Raw genomic sequence first — 22,530 nt, forward strand, 5'->3', positions numbered from 1 at the left:
AGTTTGGGTGATCTGCATACCTTTTCAATGACGGCACAAGTTTGCTATGCAAAAGGAGAGTTTCAAATACCCCAAATATTATTTGTATGGAGACTGGAGATGGATATTTATAGGCAATGCAGTTGAAAAAAAACATACGTTTGATAGAAAAGACAGAACAAAGCAAATATAAAAATAGCACAATGACTGCATATGACGAGAAAACAATTCCAGCCGTTCGATTTTATCTATATGATGTAGACTGGGAAAGTAGTGGTAGACAAAAACAGGTTAAGACGGGAGAGGACAAAATGAGACAGGACAGGTGTCATTAGCCAGGAAGTGCCGTCCGTGTGTGGCTACACAACAAATCACCCCTGAACAGAATTTGAGAAGAAAGGAGAGTAACTTTGTGAATGTATTCTGTTTTCTGAACTTAATTGTTCAGGATAGCCTTCCTTTTTTCTGTCCTCCAGATGAGGTTGCTTGGGATTTATTTTCTTTCCTCCAAGGAGTTTCTGGAGAATGCATATGTGCTGGCCGTCTTGCTCTTCTTTGCATTGCTCCTGCAAAGAACATTCCTCCAGGCGTCCTACTATGTGGCTATCGAGACTGGTATCAAGCTACGTGGGGCCATACAGGTACTTTCCTCTCCAGTTCACCGGCAAGTTGAGTGATTTGCAAAAATGACCCATCAATCTTGTGGCTGTTATCTTCTCAGACCAAAATCTACAACAAGATCATGCGTTTGTGCACATCCAACATGTCCATGGGCGAGCTAACTGTCGCTCAGATTTGCAACCTGGTTGCCATAGATACCAACCAGCTCATGTGGTTCTTCTTCCTCTGTCCAAACTTGTGGGCTATGCCCGTACAGGTAGGAAACATGAAGGTCAAGGTCAAGTGATGCATGTAATTTGTTGCTTTTCATTTGACTATTTTTGTGTCTTTTTTATGTATATTTTCCATATATAGCTGCAATTTGTTGAAACGCAAGCTTAGAACATAGTAATTACTGTGCGTTACTTCTCCTACGCAAGCTCTACAGCTACGTTTAATGTACGTGGATGAAAACCGTGTTCTGACTCTCCCTCTGACCCTTAGTTTTCAATGTTCTATAATGGACTTAATTAACAAGGTTCACTGAATAATTAACCGTTATAATTATGAAACATTCAGGTGACTTTAGCTATAAAGTTAATGATAATTATTCATACAAATCGCAAGCCTCACGTCATAATTTCAGTACAACTTTGTGAGGGGACCATTTTGTAGAAAATACAGGATATGTCATAAACAAGTAGAGCACATTCTTAATAGTATTACAGTGAAGCAAGAGGAATAAAAATCAGCAAATAAAAGTCAGCAAGTTCATGATATATATTATAGATCATTTAAAGATTTGAAAACAAATAATGCTTACGAAGGGACCCCTCAGTAGAAGTTATGTGCTCCCTCTTAAATGTTCCAGTCAAGAGGTGAGCAGCAATGTTTTGGACCAACTGGAGATGCTTGAGGGAGGACCGGCTGATTCCAAAACAAAGCATACGACAGTAATCCAGCCGGGATTTGACAAATGAACACTCATAAAATTATCTGGGATTGGAATTAGAATTGAAGAAAAAAGATGGGAGCGTGTGGAGAGTTAGTATATTATGAGCCAACCTCATTTCTCGGGCAGTAATGATGCTCGCCTCCTGGAAAGCTGTTATGAAAGGTGCTGCTTCTAATGAGTTACATTTGTCACAAATGCTTTTGCCTGACTGGTGGACATTTTCCTGTGAAGGAGAAGGTGTGACTGTAACATCTTTGTGGATGTGTGAAGCCAAAGACAGGAGATGGCTGTAGTTCAACATGAAGGTGTTTGATTAGTTTCAAGTCAGTCTTCTCACATTCTAGCACACTGAAGCCCCAAAAGATACCTTTACTACAAAGAGGGATTGAAAAGGCACTTTTGCGAATTGCAGGACAAAAAAATAGAGAATTACTGTGTTCAACTAAACCTTGGTCCATTCTTTGATTTAAGAGGAGGACTTGAAGAGCAATCATTACTACAACATGTGAAGATGATAGTGGGTATTGGTCTGGTCTGATCTCTAAGAATATTCTATTGGTAATAGTTTTATTTTGTCTCGATTCTGAACTCCGAACTATATTTTTAAATTTTTTTTATCATCCTCCCTAAAGGACAAATTCAACTCACTAACTGCTGGATATTTCTGTTGCACACTACACAGAGAATCAAATCACACAAACATGCAGGCGTGCAAGGAGAGATGTCAGAGTGAAAGCAGTCTCACATCTATCCAACATTGCCATCTTAGATTTCATCCGCAGTTGGACTTAACGTGATCCTGCAGTTCCAACTACCGTGGTGTCAAGATTTTACCACAAGCATTGAGCATCTTTCTGATTTCCCACTTTGTCCTCCTTTGCTCACAGATTATCGTGGGAGTGATCCTCCTCTATTACCTCTTGGGAATCAGTGCCTTGATAGGAGCCACTGTCATTGCTGTGCTCGCGCCTGTTCAGTATTTTGTTGCCACAAAGCTGTCACAGACCCAGAAGAGCACTCTGGTGAGTATTACAATTGGCAAGCTTCTATTTTCGTAGTCATGCCATAGAGATGGGCAAGTCAGAAGGTCGCTTGTGCTGTAAAATCGTTGACATATACATGATGTGGATCAACAGTCGTGCATTTGTCTGCTTTTCCCAGCTGTTTATATTTCATTCATTCATTGACCCGAGGTGTGTTTGAGTTCACTCTTCCAGGTCATTACCCCCACTGCCTACTGCAGTTTTTCACTCGGTTAACGAGCTGTCACCCCGACAGTACCTGATAAATAGTGTCAGTCAACACCTTCTTGTAGTCTAGGTAACAAAGTGACATCTTACCAATTAATGACGTGGATGTAATGACGGCTGTTAAGCATACACACGTACAGTACTGAAAAAAAGTTGGGGGTATTCGGCTTTTGAATGAAATTTTAGGAAATGAACATTTACAGGTGAACTTAATTTGCCCTTTAAACTCTTCATGTCCAACTATTCAATGTTTCACTATATTTTTGCACAACTAGCTGTTAGTTGAATGGAAAAATGCTTTTAAACAGTCGTACTCATCACGCTGACAACATGAGACAAAGACACCTAACAACAACACTTTTCAAAGTTTCAATCAAAATGTTCTCAAAGGGAAGTGGCCCCTATATTCAGAATAATAGAGACTGGATGAGTCACAGAAATGCATAGACGTGAACGTCCTAACAAGTGTATTGCTTTGTGTTAGGTTTAGGAAGAAAAAAATCTGCTGAAACAAAAAATTACATCATTCATTTTAGGAAATTTCACCTTATCCATAACATTTAGAGAGTATATCTTGCTCACATTGATATAAAACACATTAATCTGTTCTCTCTGTGCCTTCTCAGGAATATTCTAGCGAGCGCCTCAAGAAGACCAATGAATTGCTTCGAGGCATCAAATTACTTAAGCTCTATGCATGGGAACGCATCTTCTGTGACAGTGTGGAGGAGACCAGGGGCAAGGAATTGACCAGCCTGAGGGCCTTTGCGCTTTACACTTCCATATCCAGTAAGAAGACTTTAATACTGTTCTTTTAGAAATGGTCCCCAAAGTGCCCCCCAAAAATAGCTGTTATGGCTATCTACAGTGATTGACTGAGAATGAACCAGTTCATTCAGTACATTTCCATGATCACAAGACACTCCCCATGTTTGTTTTAGTCTAATCTAAAACGGTGGTGGTTGCGTTCTGCAAAATTTCAAGTCATGTGACACACAGCTTGAATGATATCATTTTTATTTTTGTATTGGAACGGTGGGAGCGATAAAATGTCAAAGTATGCCGACAATACATCCAACAAGGACCCAGACAAAACAACTCAGATAATGTGATTTCTTGCATGTGCATTAAAGTAGCAGCCCATTTAAACAAGATGACCACACTGCACTACTCTATTTCTCTTTTTTTCTCTTGATTTTCAGTCTTCATGAATGCAGCTATTCCAATTGCAGCTGTCTTAACGGTGAGTCATGTGTCTTCTCCTTCTTGTGTGTGTGCACCTTGCTCATGCTCAGCTTGTGTAAAGCAAATGATTGGTGCCAAAGACTCTTAACACATAATTCTGCCTGTATTAATAGAACACCTTCATGGTTGTAGCGTGGTGACAATTTAAGACAGACAGGAAATAATAAGGGCATGTCGTTCAAGAAAAAATGTGGCCGTTCATTAAAATCCCTGTAAAGTGAGAATAAATGCCTTATAAATTTGCCACACTGCAGTGCAGAATATGAATAACAACACTGTAAAATCTGAATGATTAAAAAAAAATCAGCAAGTGGTCTCTGCACAGTGTGAACTGGCTGGCACGGTTGACATTTTCTCCTATTGGCTGTCCTACCTTTGCTCTGTGCCATGTATGCACTCACGGCCAACGATGAGGTACTTTAAAACGACTATGACATAGGATTATCTGAGAAAATTCTGTGATTTTAGAGTGTAGGAACAGCTACCTCATTAACAATATTTCACATTTGTGCTTAATAACCGCAGATGCAAACAAAGGCTTGCAAGTTTTTATATAATAGGAGAAAAGCTCTCATACAGCCACTGTAGAAATGTTTGCGAGTCGTTCTGAACACTCTGGCATTTTGCAGACATTTGTTGTTCACGTACACATCTCGGAGGACGCTGCCTTGTCTCCAGCCGTGGCCTTCGCCTCCCTCTCCCTCTTTCACATTCTTGTCACGCCACTCTTCCTGCTCTCCAGCGTCGTGCGCTCCACTGTCAAAGCTCTCGTCAGGTGAGGAACTGAGAAATACTTGCAAGATGTAGTTTAAAGCAGCAATATATGTTGTGTGGACTGAGCTCAAGTGGGACCTAAGCAATTGTTGTTAAGAGTGCCGCATGTCAAAATGTCAGTCACTTAAGTGAAAGATTTATGTGATTAGAGCAAATAAGAAAATGTCATTGAGTTTATCTGATAGGATGTGACCGTAATCATAAATCAAACTGTGAGACTAAGGTTTTACTATTTTCAAACATCCCTTCGGTTATTTTTTATTTTTTTTTATTTGTCTAATAAAAAATATTGCATCATTGGAACTTTATTATCCAAACAGAGAGTGGTGTTATTATGCAATGTGTGATGAGACTTTCCAGGCAATGAGGGCATAAATAATATCCCCACTGAATCCCTTAAAATGTCAATATTTACACCATCATAAGAGTGTTTATAGTCTAGGGGCTGACAAGAATAGTTAAAAACTAGATTTTATGTGTATTTATTTTGAGGTATTTTAATTTTTAAATAGTGGAACCTCCAATATATTGGTAGTGACTGAATGTCTACATTTTTATAAAAATGTAAAAAAAACAAAAAAAAAACACATTCTGACAGCAGCCATTCGCTATACTTGTCATATATTACGCAGCAAATAAAATCAGTATGTATGAATTCATCAACCCTTTAATAAGAAGAAAGACAAATCATTACACAGTCACATTAAACTGGGAAATAACATCTATAGATGTATTTGTGTCTTTTTATTGCTTCATTGGTTTCATTGGAAGCAACTCAACATTCACTTGTTCCCTTTATGACCTGCAGTGTTCAAAAGCTCAGCGAGTTTTTCTCGAGTGATGAGATTGGAGATGAGCTCGAGCCCAGAACGACTTTGACCTCGGGCTCCAACAACCATAACCAAAATAGGTACCAGGCTTTGGTAAGTGCATGTAATTCAAGCATAAAAATGTCTTATGATTAATTTAAGATTTTTGTAGAATATGTCACTTATGTTGATTGCAATCTTTCATATTATAGCAATGAAACTGTTAATTAAAGTAGATAGACCAACCAACCATTATCTGTACGGGGGGTCGTGGGCATGCTAGAGCCTATCCCAGCAGTCATTGGGCAGTTGGTGGGGGACACCCTGAATTGGTTGCCAGCCAATGGGAGGGCACACAAAGACGAACAACCATCCACACTCGCACTCACACCTATACAGGCAATTTGGAGTGCTCAATCAGCCTACCATGCATGTTTTTGGGATGTGGGAGGAAACCGGAGTACCCGGACAAAACCCACGGAGGCACGGGGAGAAAATGCAAACTCCACACAGGGAGGGCCGGAGGTAGAATCCAACCCGAAACCAGTGCCTCACCGTGCCGCCCTAAAGTAGATAAGCTGTCTTTCAAAATCATCTATGGTAAATTTGCCTAACCTATAAAAGCAAAATATTCATGTACAATAAATCTGATGTATTGTTTATTGTAATACAGATGAATCTGTTGGTTGTGTTTGTCAGACAGTAGAGAGAGCCTGGGAAAAAAACAAATTGCAATATTAAGTGGGAGTGGGACTTAATTCAATTATTTACCGAATCAGCTGTAATTGGAAATTCAGTTAAAACCACCCTTTTGTATTTTCTTCATGATGGTATCAAGTGAGACATAGCTCTCCTTTCGCTGGATTCAACTGAGCTTCCCATCTTTTCTTTTAAACCATACCTATCAAAGCCCCCCTGTTGTCACCCTCTAAACCTTCATCTTCCATACCCTGTGTGTCTGACTTCCTGCAGCCCTTGAAAGTGGTGAACAGAAAGCGTCCCCCAAGAGACGACTGGAACAACTACAGATCACAAGGGGACCATGAGGGTGACGGACCCTCCCCGGTTGTGGACCAAGACGTTTGTATCAAGGTTAGACTTAATGGAATGCAAGGCAGGTTGTTTATTTACTGCCTTCTCTGGGGATTGTATTGATTGGCCAACTCATTTAATTCTCCATTTGAACGTGGATTACAATGGATTGTGACAGCTCTCTCCATTTACACAGCAAGTTACATTTCCCAGTTACAGCTGACTACTGGACATTTGTATTTCACTATTGTATGTGTGCTGCTCTCTTCAGATTTGCAGCGGTTATTTTACGTGGACGGACGGACCACCTACGCTAGCCAATGTGGACATTGTAGTTCCCTTTGGTATGAATCAAGAAGCTTGACTGTTTGTCAACTTCCTTTCTTCTTATTGCTTGTGTCAATTGTTGTCCATTGCAGGCAAGCTGACCATGATTGTGGGCCAAGTGGGTTGTGGGAAATCGTCTTTACTGCTGGCGGCGCTGGGTGAGATGCAGCGAGTCTCAGGAACAGTCACATGGAATAGGTCAGTTATACGTTATTTATTCTCTGTAACAGCCCAATTCTCATCATGTTTTAGAGTCCTGGCCAAAGGTGAATGATTGACTTTACCCCGGTCAATATCTTCGTTTCTTCGTCATGTATTTGAGTTTCCATGTACTTTAAATTCAAATCAGATCCTGATGGCAAGGCATATAATACACCGAGAAATATCAATAGAATTGACATGGCATATGCTGTGGAAACAACCCCCCCCCCCCCCCCCTAATCATGTGCAGCTACTATTTATACTCCTGAGCGATTTAGACAAGACATTAAGAGCTGCTTGTCTGCCATTTTTTGTGTGCACTAGTTTTGTGTGCACTAATTTTTACATACATTTTTTGGTTGTGTAGCTGACACCCCCAACAGATCCCCACTCCTCAAAACCCCGCACCCCCACCATTCCATTCATTCCCATTTCTCTCGCCCCAAATTTGGCAAAGTGAGCCGAGTGTGTCCAGCCTATCTCATTCATTAAAGTGGGTGACTACCTCAGCATGCAGTTAAGAGACTCTAAAAGGATATGAAGAGCAAGGCTGTGACTCTGAACTCTAGCTGCTGCTGTAATTAACAGCAAGACACAAATAGTTGAACCTGCTATAAACTAATCAAGAGTTTCACCTGAAGGTGTAAAATATTGAGATTAGACTGAAAATTAAGAAAAAGTCTGAAATATTGAGATTAGACTGAAAATTAAGAGAAAGTCTGTATGAGAGTTCTTAGTGAGGCTGGATACATCCTAAGCAAAATAGGGACAAGTGACCTAATATGTAAATGTTTTGAGTGGATTTAATCAGTGGATTAAGCGAGAGAGAAATAGTCCTGGATGCTCGAGTCAAGGAAGAAAGCAAATTTACCATCCCCTCATCCTGATGTCAAGATGACGTTAATCAGATGTGCATTTGGACATAAGTGTCCTCCAAGCACCATCATGTGATTAGGTCACCCTTAAGTCCTTTAGTACTTTCATTTTCGGTCACTTCAATAAATGTAGTATTTGGCATCCTAATTAACAAAAAAAGAATGCATGAATGAATGAATTAATAAAGAAATAAAGAAATAAATGCGCTTCTTCAACAATAACTTAATATTTATTGTTTTACATCTGTGTATGGGATAGCCTTTAGAATCGACTTTGCAGGTTAAGGTTTTAAAAGTCTTTTCACATGTTCTCATATAGTATCTGTGCACCTGCCAGCTAATATTAATGGTGACAGTTAACGCTCTTTAGTGCAATGTATTCATGACTGGTTGACATATCAAATCAGAACGCAAAGCACATTTTCTCTCATTTCTAGTCCAGGCATCTAGTCAAATGACCTTTAGTGGATATTTATCATTTCAAATCACGACTAGAAGTAAAGTTTGTCATGACACACATTACACGTGTCTGTGTGTGTGTGTTCCACACCATTGGTTTTTAAATGGCCAAGCACGTTTAACTTCCTCACAGCGAGGTACACTAGCTGCCATTTCACAACCGCCATAAATCAGCCAGCACTGTCAGGCAGCTCTCAGCTGTGATCAGTCACCTTCTCTGAGCAAGTGGCAATTGGGCTAAAAATACATGCAGGCTTCAACTGATCCTGTGCAAAGCCCTAAACAACCCAGCAAGTATTTCTAATGGACTCTAAATGTGTTTGTGTGCGTTTCTATGGTGACTTTCTACTATATTGGGTTCTCAGTGAATAGAATATTTCCTCTGATTTTATTTGCAGTTTGCCCAATCTGGAGTCAGAGGGTGATGAAAGGTGAGTGCTGATAGGGAAAAAATAAAACGCTTCCAAAGTAAATGTCCAAACCTTGTTTCCCCTGTAGTAATACTTACATACCCCCACTGCTATTGGCACGACACATCATTGTTTGACAGCAGGTGTCTGCCCAAGTAGTGGAGGCCATGATGGAACGTGACAGCCTGTGCTCCACAAGTATATATATACGCATATAGAGAGAGAGACTAACAGTTTTTGATGTGCACATTTCTTCTGACACACTTCATAAATTCCTTATTTAAGATTTGCAATTATCAAACAGTGATGTAAAAAATCCAGTTGTTCGTGGTGATTTTATTTGTTGAGAAAAAAACAGTTGATACCAATGAATTCTGTTTTTTTCAATTTGTATGTCTGTGTGTGTATGTCAGTATAGAGTATTCTAGTGTGAAAACCTTTGGAATGTACAGCGTTGTACAAATAACTTATACAAATAACTGTACATGTAATATATCAAAATACATTGTTGCTCTGCTGTAACATTTTTGACATTTTTCCTTACACAAATCACATTTACCCCATTCATCTGAGAAATATGACTGTGCACCTCCATGTTTAACCAAGATATCAATATTAGGTGATTTTTCATTATGAGATGAAAATAGAACGATTTGCAGATTTTTACACATTAGCGAAAATAGTCTGAGCATTCAAACTGAACACCTTTATAGCATTTTAATAGTACAGAATCATCCAAGGCGGACTTGTGTATTATAAATATACATGGATTTTTGAGATCCAAGCATTTCTTAATTAATTTCTAAGCCCAACTAGGACCATAGAGATGAAAGCATGTATATATATATTTTAAATCAATATAGGATTAAAGTATTCCATGAAGAATAATGCTCATCTGTGTTTTGACTAATCCATGTGTTTTGTCCATTCTCTGCAGTCCCACAGATAGAGACACAGCTGGTGATGGTGACATCAGGTGAGCTCTTGAAACACACAATGTCATTTCCAGAGCGGTCTCCGTGGAGATCTGTCATCATTATCAGCACAGTCAAACAGTCAATTCCGTGCTTATCTCAGGAGTAAAGATAATAGATTCCCACCCGCCGAGTTCCTACACTTTGAGCTGCACATCGACTTGACAAACACATCCCGTAATGGCCACTGGGTTTCCTTTTAATGGACATGAGTTCTGTTCATGCACCTTTTAGAGCTAAGCAGTCCCCCACAGATGAAAAATCTTCTAACCTTTGCCACGATGTTGTGTTGCATTCGATACCTTTGGTAGGAAGAGATGTGCCGTGGCCTACGCTTCTCAGAAGCCCTGGCTGTTGAATGCTTCCGTCACAGAGAACATCACATTTGAGATGCCAATGATTAAAACCAGGTAAGCTGGGAAAACCGACTTTGAATGTGGATGTGATTGTGAGAAGTACCACTGCGCACTCGATTTAAAAAAAAAAAAAAACATTCTGTGTTCTGTTAGTTTGGGGTAAAATGATTGCTTATTGTAACAAAGGGCACAGAAAGTGAGGAATGAAATGAATATAAAAAAAAATTGAAGTGAGAAAAAAGAGTGTTAAGTGAAACAAGCTAATGAAGTTACATTCTCAGTAAACACAAAACCCACTTTGAGACGTGTACTCCATATTAGGCCACAGTACTAAGTGGGTGTTTTGATTGAAACGATCGACTGTAATCAGTACAGGAGGCCATTAAGAGATTATAAAAGTGCTTGTTGTGGTCACAATGTTATGTTAATGCAAGCAGATGCTGCATGGTAAACAACATTAATTATCGGTCTTGCTCATTTGTAAAAGGCCACATGCTGTAAAAGTCTGATAATGACCTGCTTTGCGTGGATGTAATGGCCCATTTTCAAAAGCTGCTTCTAATGGCCTCATACGTGTGTTTGCTGTAGTGATTTGTGATGACATAGATAAACTCCAGTTTGCATTTGATCACCAACAACTTTTTCTCTTTTTCATGGGCAAAGTTAGTTTATTTTTCTATAGCTATTGTAAATATCTTGATTTTTTTTTTTTTCCCCACCACGATTCGGTGTTGAATACAAGCAACTCTCTTGAGTTTATAGTTCAGTATTGATGAATCGGTTCCTACCAATCGAAGCAAAGAGCAGGGCTATGATTTCACACATTCTGTGTATGGCACCTTATTTGGGTCCTTGTCAGTATTTGATTCATGTTGGTGTTCACTAGATACAAGGCTGTCATCGACGCCTGCTCTCTTCAGCCTGACATCGACATCCTTCCACAGGGCGATCAGACCGAAATCGGGGAGAGGGTGAGTAACACACACCACAATTCATTTGAATTACTCTACGGGCCTTTTTATTGCCTCATCTGGTCATCGCTCATCTGACTGGGGCTTACCACATTGCACAGTGGCAACATTTGTCACCATTAGTGCATCGTTGGAATGTAATTCTGGTTTGAGCAGGAAGTTGGATCGATGGTTTGTTGCTCGTGTTGTGTTTCTTCATGCATGGTATAGGATGGACTTACCCAAGAGATTGTACACATTGATGCATTTAATGGTGTTATTTGTTCCTGTCTATGACTGAAGCTGATAGCATCTCATCTCTCGTTAACCCGCTTTCCTCTGTTGCAGGGCATCATCCTCTCGGGAGGGCAGAAGCAGCGTATCAGTGTGGCCAGAGCCTTGTATCAGCAGACTAATGTTGTCTTTCTGGTAAGTCTACCACTGATTCAAAAACTAGGTGAGACAGAATTGATCCCCTCAGAGTAGAAGATCTAAGTAAAAAAAAATTCACATTTGTGAATGATGTCCTGGTTACAGGTCGGAGATATAATACGCTCTCCTTCCAAAACGTTTCTGTCAAACCGATGCTCAACTGTAAGACTTTAAAATGCCGAATCAACTTTGATTTTTATAGATGACTTAGTTCTGGCAGGTCAATGCTGCCCACCAATGTAGGATATTCCTTGAATTTGCCATGCTTTGAAATGTCTTTTTACAGGACGACCCATTCTCTGCCTTAGACATTCACTTGAGTGACCATCTCATGCAAGACGGTATCCTCAAACTGCTGAGAGAGGAGAAGAGAACCGTGGTGCTGGTCACACACAAATTACAGTATCTGCTGCATGCCGACTGGGTGAGAGCTTTATCTATTGTATATGCGTGATTTAACAGTTTTAGTTATACAACGATGCCTGCATTTTAGATTATTGCCATGAAAGATGGCACCATACAGACAGAAGGTACACTTAAGGACATCCAGAGGTCTGAACCTGAATTATTCGAGCAATGGAAGACGCTGATGCACAGACAGGACCAGGAGTTTGAGACGGTAATCAATGAGCAGCCGTTTGTAGTGCAATTTAATCCTCAATTGATTTGAAATGCTGTTGCTATGCTTTGCTTGTGCTTATTTAAACTAACACTGCTACATTTATTGCTTTGTCTAATGAATTTTACATTGGCTGCGTTTGCATAATGAGCAAAAGCATTGGTGTCTTTTGTATTTTGGGGAGACCATGTTTTTTTTTTTCATCTCCTTGCTACAGGAGACAGTGGCATCAAGCATGACAGATATGGAGAGGAAAAACTTGCGGAGAGCAATGTACTCTAGAGAGGCTGCTAAGACTGAAGAGGAAGAGGATGAGGAAGGTGAGGGGTCAAAGCACGAATGCCAAATAGCAATTACATATGGACGTAATTACGAAAAGGTCCTTAAGCTTAATTGCAGTTGTCTGTGTTTTTTTTCTTGCTGTTTTTTCCCCCCCCCCTCGCGTGTTGGACTGTACTCTGAATCATGACTGCTTCACCTATTCTATTGTGCCGTGGCTCCCCTCCTCCATTGTGCCCCACTCGCTGACTCAACCCTACTGTATGCTAGATCACATGACCAGACTATCCTAATAGGCTTGAGACCAACCTGCTAGACACTGTTCGAGTCTTATTGACCCACGGCTGTACCCTACCCTAATCACCTTGATATTGACAAATCAGGGTGTCTATGTGATGATTGCTATGTGTTGTAGTGGCTGTGCTCTTTATCTGTCTTCTGCGTTTTTTCCCGTGTGCTGGAGACACCCTTGGGGGGACTTGTGCCGTGGCTCCAGCATCAGTTTGTGATCTCTTTTTCAATCCAACAGGTGTGGTCAGAAAGCATGATTCGCCAACGCTAACAAGTGAAAGCAAAATCTGCTTGAAAATCACAACTATGTCCACTTTTTAGAGCCCAGTCCTCCATCTAGTATTTTCATTCATACGATTACATACTTCGAGCTTGCTTTCCAAAGGTCCGTGTGCATGGAGTGAGGCAATAATAGCAAATGTGAACCATTTTAGTCCCGCTTCTTGTCAACACTCACGAACAGCTTCATGCTCCTTGACCTGCCACATGGTGTGCGCAAATGTAGACTTTCAGCAGGTGTTAATGTCAGTCACTCACCCCCAGTTGGTGCATGCTCTTTTGCTTCTGCAAAACATTGCATTCATGGGAATGAGCCTCTGCCTACGACTCCGACCTTTGCCAAGGTTTCAGTTTTCACAATTGTAACCATTATGCACACCTTATTTACTATGTATTTTACACTTATGTTTATATTGCCTTGGGGGTAGTTGCTTTGGTTGCAGGGTTGATGTCCTTCACATTATTGCCGTAGTTACCAACATTGTAACGAGGCATTCGTTAAGATCCCTTCAAACCGAAATCAAAGAAAAAAATATATATATATATATGCCTATATATGTTGAATGCCTTTTAGAGAAAACTTATTCGAGAAACAGAAATTAAGATCTGAGGAATGTTTCCGATAGAGTTTAGGGAGTACAGTATCTGGACAATGATTTGCAGCAGCAGAGCCCAGCTAAATAAAGAGATTAGGTTCATTGGAGGTAAGAGAAATGCGGTGCTCTTTATCAGACCCATTACATAAGCAACAGCCTTTCAGTGAACTCGTCTCTTTCTTGTCTCTAGAAGAATCTGTGGAGAGTGATGATGACGACAACCTGTCGCAGGTAATGCGTCAACGAGCCACCATACCCTGGCGCTCCTGTGGCACCTACCTGTCCTCGGCCGGGATCCTCCTTCTTACCCTGCTCCTCCTGTCACAGCTCCTAAAACACACCCTTATGGTGTCCATTGACTACTGGCTGGCACACTGGACGTCACACGTCATCACGGCCAAGTCGGACGCCACAGCACGCAACTGTACACTTGTTCAGGTGGGGAAGACAGGTGGTTTTGAAAATATTTGTTTTCTTTCAATATTGTGAAAGTGAGAGATGTCAGTTGAATTCTTCCAGGTCGAGCACACAATAGCTGAGGAATGCCATTGCTGAATCAAAATCAAAATGCCTGAATGTGACACTGCTATGGAGGTATACTAAAGATATGCTTGATGCATTATTGCAAAGCTTAATTTACCAATTCTTAGAGGGCCCGTACGTTGCTTTCCTATGGCAGCAATGAACCTAAATTTGTACGGAAGTCACAAAGCGTATCCTATGATTTTGCAGGAGCTAAATCCTTTTAGATTATATATACAAAAACGTGAAAACAAATGCTTGACTGCTTGCTTTACATTCACGTTTGTCTTTGCTTTCACTGCAAACTGTCATTCTTATCCATGTCTTTTTAAAGTGTGGGCTGCAGCAAAATGACATAACTAAGTAGGCACTAATCTGTGAATCGTGTTGAGCCGCACTGGCCTAAAGCTCTAGCACAACCACTAACTGCCAGCTCCAGCTGGAGTGTTTTTTAACAAGCCCTGAAGCAACCACACGCCGGCCATTAGAACAGCAGAATGAACGCACTGATGAATAGCAAAGTTTGGAGACATTTGAGTGAAAGATAAATGACCTGTGGGACTCATAATTCTTTCAAGTGAAAACCATCACACTTACTGCAAGACTTAAAGAGAGCGTTAGTTTTTCCTTTTCAGTGTAACTTCTACCAGACACATTGTCATAAAAAAAAAAAAAAAACATAATGAATATTTGAACATGACGGTTGACCTGATACAGTCACGTTATCACATGACATTTGCTTTAGGTCAGCCAGATCGGGTATCAGTATTTATTTAGAGGTGTAAATATATACATACATCATGCGCAAGCGTGTTTTGTATGTGTATGCCAGATCAAATTTCCATGGGTCATGTGGCAGCTAAGGACTCTGAAAGACACCTCACCCTATTCCCTTTAATATTTGTTCCACTCAAACACACTTCTTAGATGATAAACCGTGCGCTCGATGCCAAAGGATGCTTGAATAAACGTCAACGATCTCTGCCAAATTGATCTAATCTCAAACTTCGACACAGCCAAGTCCAGTTTCAGCTGTCAAATATAATTGCTTAGCTACTACCGTCTCCGTCTTTTCTTTGTGGGGTTGTACGGCTGCCAGACTGCTGTCGTGCAACGCACACTTTCTATTGACAAAGTGACAATGAAGGAACTGTTTGGTGTTCCGAGTGTGATTCATCTAGTGATCTTATTGTCAATCTTGGCAACAAGTCAATCCAAAGTCAGTGCTGATATATGCAGATTTGTCTATCAGGTGCTTTGGAAAAGTCCATTGTAGAAGAGAATAATCTTTTTCAATTTAACAAGTTATAATGGCTTTAGCTAAACGTTTTCACGGTGACCAAAACATGATAAGGTAGCGAGGTGGTTTTGTGTCTGTTTACACAAACTTTCACTTAGGCTGTTTGCTCTGTTGTTGAGTTTTTGCTTAGAAGATTTTCTGCATTCAAATATAAACTTACTACATTGCTTGGCTCCAATGTGCCACATTACTTATCGACTTCTAATTTGCATAGCGGTATAACTACTAACCTGGCGTGCAAATCACAATGACTTTGTTTACATGCAGTCAATCAATATTCATGTTAACTAATTCCCACCGAGATAGACTTCATTATACAATTTCTGCCACGAGCTGCTAATCAATTCCATATTCACACATTCATAAGTGTAAAACTGTATATCTTCATTAGGCTGTGGATTAAATTGGGCCTATGTGAAAGTCTGAAAATGGTCGAGTGCCCTGCTATAAATATACTCTGTATGTGTGTAGTGTGTCAGGATGGCTCAAAGTTACTCTACTTCAGTATTATGGAATCTAAAACTGAAAACAGTCTTTAATTGCTGTTACAGGATTGCGGCTTCAGTCACTCGTGGTATCTTTCGGTGTTCAGCGTGTTGTGCTGCCTCGGCATCATGTTGTGTTTGGCCTCCTCTGTGACTGTGGAGTGGACCGGCCTAAATGTAGCCAAGAAGCTCCATCAGAACCTACTGAACAAGATCACCCTGGCCCCCATGAGGTACGTACAACTCTCTATGTAGCAGTTTGATGCTGATGTGTTAAAGAGATTGACGATGTTTATGTTTGTTTTAAGAGCAGACAACACACTTAAGGGCACACTTTTTTCGCCCCATTACTCCAAGCACCATCTGCTTTCCTTCCACAAAGCCCAGAGACATTTGTTACATGGACAGACTGTTGCACATGTCGTGTGTAGACACACATACGCAAGCACACGCACACACGCACACACACATTTGAAATACAATAACACGTGCTAGCATCTCACGTTAAACCTCAACCACTTAGCTGAGGTCCGAAGCTAAAGTAGCATTACAATAAGATCAAGAGGTCCTGGATTTGAGTCTCAGTTTGGGCCCTCCTACATAGTTCGCACCCAAATTCCAAAAAGATGCAAGTCACGCTCATTGAAGACTCCAAATTGCCCGTGAATGTGACAAAATAGTTAATGACTTTTTTTTTTTTTTTACAGGTTGTTTGAGACCACACCACTTGGCAACATCCTCAACCGCTTCTCCACAGATACAAATACGATCGACCAGCACATCCCCACCACCCTGGAGTGTCTTTCTCGCTCCACTTTGCTCTGTGTGTCCGCCCTGGGGGTCATTTCCTACGTCACGCCCGTGTTCCTCATCGCCCTCCTGCCGCTGGCTGTCACTTGCTACTTCATCCAGAAATACTTTCGTGTGGCTTCCAGGTGAGATTGACAGGCCCGAAGCGTGTAGGTCGGTGTTTATGCAAGATGCATGATGACACCAAAGTTCCTTGGACCTACATAGCATCCGTTCCATTGTTTGAATTGAAAAAAAGAGGAAAGGTTGCCTCATTAACCATTATGATGAAGGTGTAAGTGAGTGAAGTTTTTCATTGACTTCATTCTGGACAAAGGTATTGGGACATGTTGAGTGTCCCAATTAGCCTAATTTTTCCAAACTTTGCTTAGGAATCAGTTTTTTCTACTCTTTTGCAAAGGGACCTGCAGCAGCTAGAGGACAGCACCCAACTGCCTCTGCTCTCCCACTTCTCTGAGACAGTGGAAGGTCTCACCACCATCAGGGCCCTCAGGTGAGCGCACGAGCTTCTTGAATGGGCTCATGCAATTATATCAGGAATATTCTGGTTTCATTGTACTTAGAAAGATCCCTGCTGGTTAAATTACAAAAAGAAACAAGTTTTCTTATCCTTCAGGTACGAGCCCAGGTTCAGACAGAGGTTACTTCAGTTCATAGACGCCAACAACATCGCCTCGCTTTTTCTCACAGCAGCCAATCGGTGGCTGGAGGTCCGCATGGTAATGACTTGTTTATATTTGTCCTGGTCTTGTTGGCTCTCACTGTTAGGATTACAAAAAGTACAGTTTACGTCCATCTCTCATTTACGACATGCAGCCTGGTTGCTCCTAGTGGAAATTACTTAGTTTATGGATCCCTGGACAAATCAAGACATTTTATTGGCGTGTGTTTGGCAGGGAAATAAGCAGCTCATCCCTTTTTATTTTTAATATGCGCTGCAGCGCGACATTTCTCTAATGACTTTATCTGCCTGTAGGAATATATCGGGGCCTGTGTGGTGTTGGTAGCAGCTGTGTCTTCCATTACAAATTCGCTCAACGATGGGCTGCCTCCCGGACTAGTGGGGCTGGGCCTCACCTATGCGCTCATGGTGAGATTGTTTGTTGTTTGGATGATAGCTCAAGTGTGACCATTAGATGCTCTCCTAAGATGGTAAACGTGTCGCAGCATGCCAGAGCGAGACGCAGATTCAATGCAATAATGTCCTCTGTAGGTGCTGCGAGTAGTCAATATCGGAGCAATCTTGTGAAATTAGTGGTATTTCATGCATAGATTATTGTCATGTAAATTCATGTTGTTGTGCTATTTAAAATATATATTCATTTTTTAAATTTGATTTTTAATGCACTACAAGGTCATAGAAGCATCATTACCTTTTATGTATCAGGTGTCCAACTACCTGAACTGGATGGTGCGTAACCTGGCAGACATGGAAGTACAGCTTGGATCAGTCAAGAGAATTAATGGCCTCCTCAAAACGGAACCCGAGAATTACGAGGGTCTGCTCAGTGAGTTGTCCGTTTAATTAGAAAGCATTTGCAGTTCTATAACACTGAAAACACTGAATCCGTCATTTAAACCTGTCTCTAAGTACTATTAATCCACATAATAAACACAAACTGTCCAGTTTGCAGTCACATGAATGCTCTTGTTGTGGTTGCCAGGCCTGTCTCAGGTCCCAGAAGGCTGGCCCCAACGTGGCGAGATCCAGATCCAGAATCTGAGCGTCCGTTACGATGCCACGCTCAAGCCTGTGCTCAAAAACGTCCACGCACACATCAACCCTGGACAGAAGGTAAGAAGGCTTTTGGCGAGAAGAAGAAAAAGCCTGAGTCAGCGTTAATGTTTACGTCGTTTTGCAGGTGGGGATCTGCGGCAGGACAGGCAGCGGCAAATCATCTTTCTCCCTGGCCTTCTTCCGCATGGTGGACATGTTTGAAGGTTGGCACTCACAAACCATCACGTTTGATGCGGCGCTTTATAATACACTTAATATGAATCATTTCTTTACTTTGACAGGGAGAATTGTGATCGATGACATTGATATTGCTAAGCTGCCGCTGCAGACGCTAAGATCCCGTCTGTCCATCATCTTGCAAGACCCGATCCTCTTCAGCGGCACCATTCGGTATGAAAAACAACAAACGACTGTTTTACCTGCAAAAGTTTTTGTCAGGTCACATTAGATCCGGTGACACTTGAAATAGAGAGATGAGAACAAAGAGCCTTAGTATGTTATTTTTAGACAACCGCAAAAGTGCCTGTACCAGCTTTCAAGAATTGATTTTTTTTTCCAAGTGATCTGGTCCAGGGAGTAGTTTAACTTTCTTGTATTGGTACAATGTTCACCTTGGAAGTCATTGAAATAGAACTCATCTGTTCCCAAGTTAGAAAGGCTCACATTTTAGAGGTCTTGGAATCTCAGATCAGGTTTGTGTATTCTCCTTTCTCCGGCTTCCTTCCACACTCCCAAAATAACTAAGTGTCCATATGTGGAAATGTGATTTATGTTCACATTGAAATTTTTTGTCGTGTTATGTTGATAAGCTACGAACATTCTTTTCAATCGAATGTAAATATTTCATCATCCAGTGTGCTTTTTGCGGGCGCCCATTTAATAATTCATGTACGGTGTGCGTTATGCTTTAGTTTCACCTATTGTGTATGTGTGTGATGGTGTATAGGTTCAACCTGGATCCAGAAATGAAGGCCACGGATGAGATGCTTTGGGAAGCTTTGGAGATAGCTCAGCTGAAGCCTGTTGTTAAGTCACTTCCAGGAGGGCTGGGTGAGTTTATACTTGGATCTATTTTAGTGTGTATACAGACATAAATGCAACACTGTTGTGACCTTGTCATGCCATAAATAATAGAATCAAAGGTCAGTTTGTTCCCAGGCGTCCTCCATTGCACATCTGCTGTATCACAATACATGAGCATCAATATTTCAAATAGCCTGCAGATGCTTTTGATACACAGTGCCTGCTCTCAGGTGGCACTCTCATATTCAGATCACATCTAATAGTAGACTTCACCTTCATCTGACTTCCTCGATGAACGTGATGAGTGCCTGGTATGCTTACGACTTTATTTAGCTGCTCCGGGCTTGCTGGTTATCGCTCTGTACTTAAATGTTCTCTTGTAAGTGTCTGTCATGACCAAGCGGTCAAGGTGATTATTCAATATCGTGTGATGGTTGTTTGTCTTCATCTTGTTATTATTTTTATTTTGTGTTGGTCTTATGAGATTTTATTTGGAACGTGTTTCCAGATGCCAACGTGACAGAGGGGGGAGAGAACTTCAGTCAGGGTCAGCGTCAGCTCTTCTGCTTGGCAAGGGCTTTTGTGAGGAAGAGCAGCATCCTCATTATGGATGAAGCCACGGCATCCATCGACATGGCAACGGTCAGTTTGTGCTTATGGTGACAGTGTTTCTACAGAGAAGACGGTGACTGGGAGGTCACAGTGATATTCTGTCTTTATCCTAAGTCTAAAAAAGAAAACAAGGAAAAGGAGCTTGCGGCAACATCTTAGTAGGTGATTCACATACTAAGAAATGTTTTTCTGCAGGAGGACAGAATGGAAAGAGTGCAAATAAGAGCCTGAGGGCTGTTGCTCAAGAGCATCTCCTGAATGCTGGTTGACAAAAAGTGACATTTGTGCTCACAATAACACAGTAGTGATGCCCTCGAGGAGACAACACTGATCTTTTAACTTAATTCACCCAGTTGGTCAATTCCATTAGAAGCAAAAGGGGGAAAAAAGCTTGGCACAGTGTGAGGTTTTATTTATTTATTTATCTATTTATTTTAAATACTAATTACTGATTTTCTTAAAGCATTACATGGTGGCACTGTATAATCACAGTAAATTCAGCTAAACTCATTTGATGGCAAGCAGAAGTTTGGCAGATAGTGAACAATTCTTCAAAAAGAAGATTTAAAATGCTCAGTGGCATTTCAAGTTGAAGCTTACTGCAAAAGTAACATAAAACAAAGTGAATTATATGATGAAAAGAACCACGTAAAAAAAAAAATGAGGAACGTCTCTTTCGTTGAATGCTACTAAACAACGCAAAACATCATAGATAGGCTAACAAATATAATGTGTGTTGCGGTTTATAATGTTTTCTAAACCAATGGTGAAATAATACATATGGAAAGATAAAATAACAGTGCTCACAGTCACATATTCTTTATAATTTTAAAGAAATGACCATTATGTATGCAGCAACTGCCGGAGTCAGTTCTATGTCTGTGTCACACTGCTCCCATGTGGCCAGCAGGAACTCAAAGTTGCTCTGGAACAGATTATTAGCTTTTCCATTAAGTTCAGTGAGGAAAGCTGATTTGAGATACGTCTACGGGTTTTGAGTTACGAACACTGTTTAAGAAACCATTGACTGATGAATTTTAACTTCTTTTTTTCATGATATATAACCAAGTTTTTTTTCTGCCCCCATAGGAGAGCATCTTGCAGAAAGTGGTAATGACTGCCTTTGCTGACAGAACAGTGGTTATAATAGCAGTAAGTGCACACGCAGCAGTGTATAATTACCACTCTCCATACACACACACACACATACACACGCACGCACTCTCTCTCCCCATACACGTTTGTTTCTTAAGTGGGGTCCCTCTTCTCTGTGCCGCACAGCATCGCGTCCACACCATCTTGAGTGCCGACCTGGTGATTGTGATGAAGCGGGGGATCATCCTGGAGTATGATGAACCCCAGGCCCTGCTGGGAAAGGAGGAGAGTGTCTTTGCCTCCTTCGTACAAGCAGACAAGTAGCACAAGAAGAGAACATGTCAAACAAAGGAAGACATTCAAAGTGCAATTGATCCATGGAATATTTACCTTTATTTTTTATTCATACTGTATTATATTTGTAAATAACAATGTGAAATGGTTGTTAATAAAATATATATTATCATTGAAATAAAAAATATATTAAAATATATATTATCACTGAGGCTAATGAGGTGCTTTTGACTCTAGAGTGATCTACATGGACACTGCCACATATTCATATTCTCATGGGTGTCACAAGATCCTGCAGGAGCCATGACTGACTTGAGAATGCTCTAAGGTGCCTGAAATAGCCACGGCATGACGACCTGTGCCAGTCACAACTTACTCTTCCTAAAACACCAACTCCTAAAACATTTGGTAAATCAGCTTCCTTCATTCCTTCCCTTTGTTTAATTTTATTTTCTTCTTCCAAACTGCTTTTCATCCTTTTGTTTCCTTTAATTTTTTTGCCCTTCCTTTATTTTTATGATATTTTCCTCATTTTCATCCATTCATTAGTTTCTTTTTCCTTCCTTTCTAAAGACAGCTTTAATTAAATCCATATAGCAGTGATTATAACTTTTATACTGAGTTATGAATATTGCTCATGGTTTTTACTTCAGTTAAATTGATATTGTGGTGTCTCCTCTAGTTCTAGTAAGTTCTACATTGAATAAATAACTATTAAGTTCTAGTAAATATCTGGATGCGAAACAATTTGAGGCTTTAAATACAAAACAATCAAATTAAAAGCTATAATTCCGGCAGTAACGGATCTGGTCTCTTAAACGAGAAATGTAGTATGCCTGTGACGTAATCAGAGGATCCCTTGTACTCTTTCAAGACGTTTGCTACTGTCCATAACTGTCCCTCTTTGTGCATTCTCATTGAATTCCCAGGAAGGGCATGACAGAGATTGTGGAGGGAGG

The 22,530-nt window shown here is 40.6% G+C and overlaps 1 protein-coding gene across 1 annotated transcript in view; it reads left to right on the forward strand.

Moving 5' to 3' along the window:
* Positions 1–21,759, forward strand: part of abcc8 (ATP-binding cassette, sub-family C (CFTR/MRP), member 8) — a 33,506-nt gene extending 11,747 nt beyond the window's left edge. Inside the window, exons 8-41 of the mRNA XM_061283316.1 lie at positions 456–620; positions 701–856; positions 2,422–2,556; positions 3,411–3,573; positions 3,987–4,027; positions 4,659–4,804; positions 5,612–5,726; positions 6,585–6,704; positions 6,916–6,988; positions 7,064–7,169; positions 8,905–8,937; positions 9,854–9,892; positions 10,202–10,300; positions 11,133–11,217; positions 11,545–11,625; positions 11,915–12,052; positions 12,122–12,247; positions 12,465–12,567; positions 13,723–13,800; positions 13,883–13,923; positions 14,020–14,130; positions 16,066–16,232; positions 16,707–16,934; positions 17,210–17,302; positions 17,426–17,528; positions 17,786–17,899; positions 18,197–18,317; positions 18,474–18,604; positions 18,672–18,750; positions 18,829–18,937; positions 19,494–19,597; positions 20,079–20,212; positions 21,272–21,334; positions 21,464–21,759. Of these exons, the coding sequence (XP_061139300.1) occupies positions 456–620; positions 701–856; positions 2,422–2,556; positions 3,411–3,573; positions 3,987–4,027; positions 4,659–4,804; positions 5,612–5,726; positions 6,585–6,704; positions 6,916–6,988; positions 7,064–7,169; positions 8,905–8,937; positions 9,854–9,892; positions 10,202–10,300; positions 11,133–11,217; positions 11,545–11,625; positions 11,915–12,052; positions 12,122–12,247; positions 12,465–12,567; positions 13,723–13,800; positions 13,883–13,923; positions 14,020–14,130; positions 16,066–16,232; positions 16,707–16,934; positions 17,210–17,302; positions 17,426–17,528; positions 17,786–17,899; positions 18,197–18,317; positions 18,474–18,604; positions 18,672–18,750; positions 18,829–18,937; positions 19,494–19,597; positions 20,079–20,212; positions 21,272–21,334; positions 21,464–21,601 (3,738 nt within the window). The 3' untranslated portion in view covers positions 21,602–21,759. The remainder of the gene's footprint in view (positions 1–455; positions 621–700; positions 857–2,421; positions 2,557–3,410; positions 3,574–3,986; positions 4,028–4,658; positions 4,805–5,611; positions 5,727–6,584; positions 6,705–6,915; positions 6,989–7,063; positions 7,170–8,904; positions 8,938–9,853; positions 9,893–10,201; positions 10,301–11,132; positions 11,218–11,544; positions 11,626–11,914; positions 12,053–12,121; positions 12,248–12,464; positions 12,568–13,722; positions 13,801–13,882; positions 13,924–14,019; positions 14,131–16,065; positions 16,233–16,706; positions 16,935–17,209; positions 17,303–17,425; positions 17,529–17,785; positions 17,900–18,196; positions 18,318–18,473; positions 18,605–18,671; positions 18,751–18,828; positions 18,938–19,493; positions 19,598–20,078; positions 20,213–21,271; positions 21,335–21,463) is intronic.
* The last annotated feature ends 771 nt before the right edge of the window (positions 21,760–22,530 follow it).

The sequence above is a fragment of the Syngnathus typhle genome, linkage group LG7 (assembly GCF_033458585.1).
Source record: "Syngnathus typhle isolate RoL2023-S1 ecotype Sweden linkage group LG7, RoL_Styp_1.0, whole genome shotgun sequence".
NCBI lineage: Eukaryota > Metazoa > Chordata > Actinopteri > Syngnathiformes > Syngnathidae > Syngnathus > Syngnathus typhle.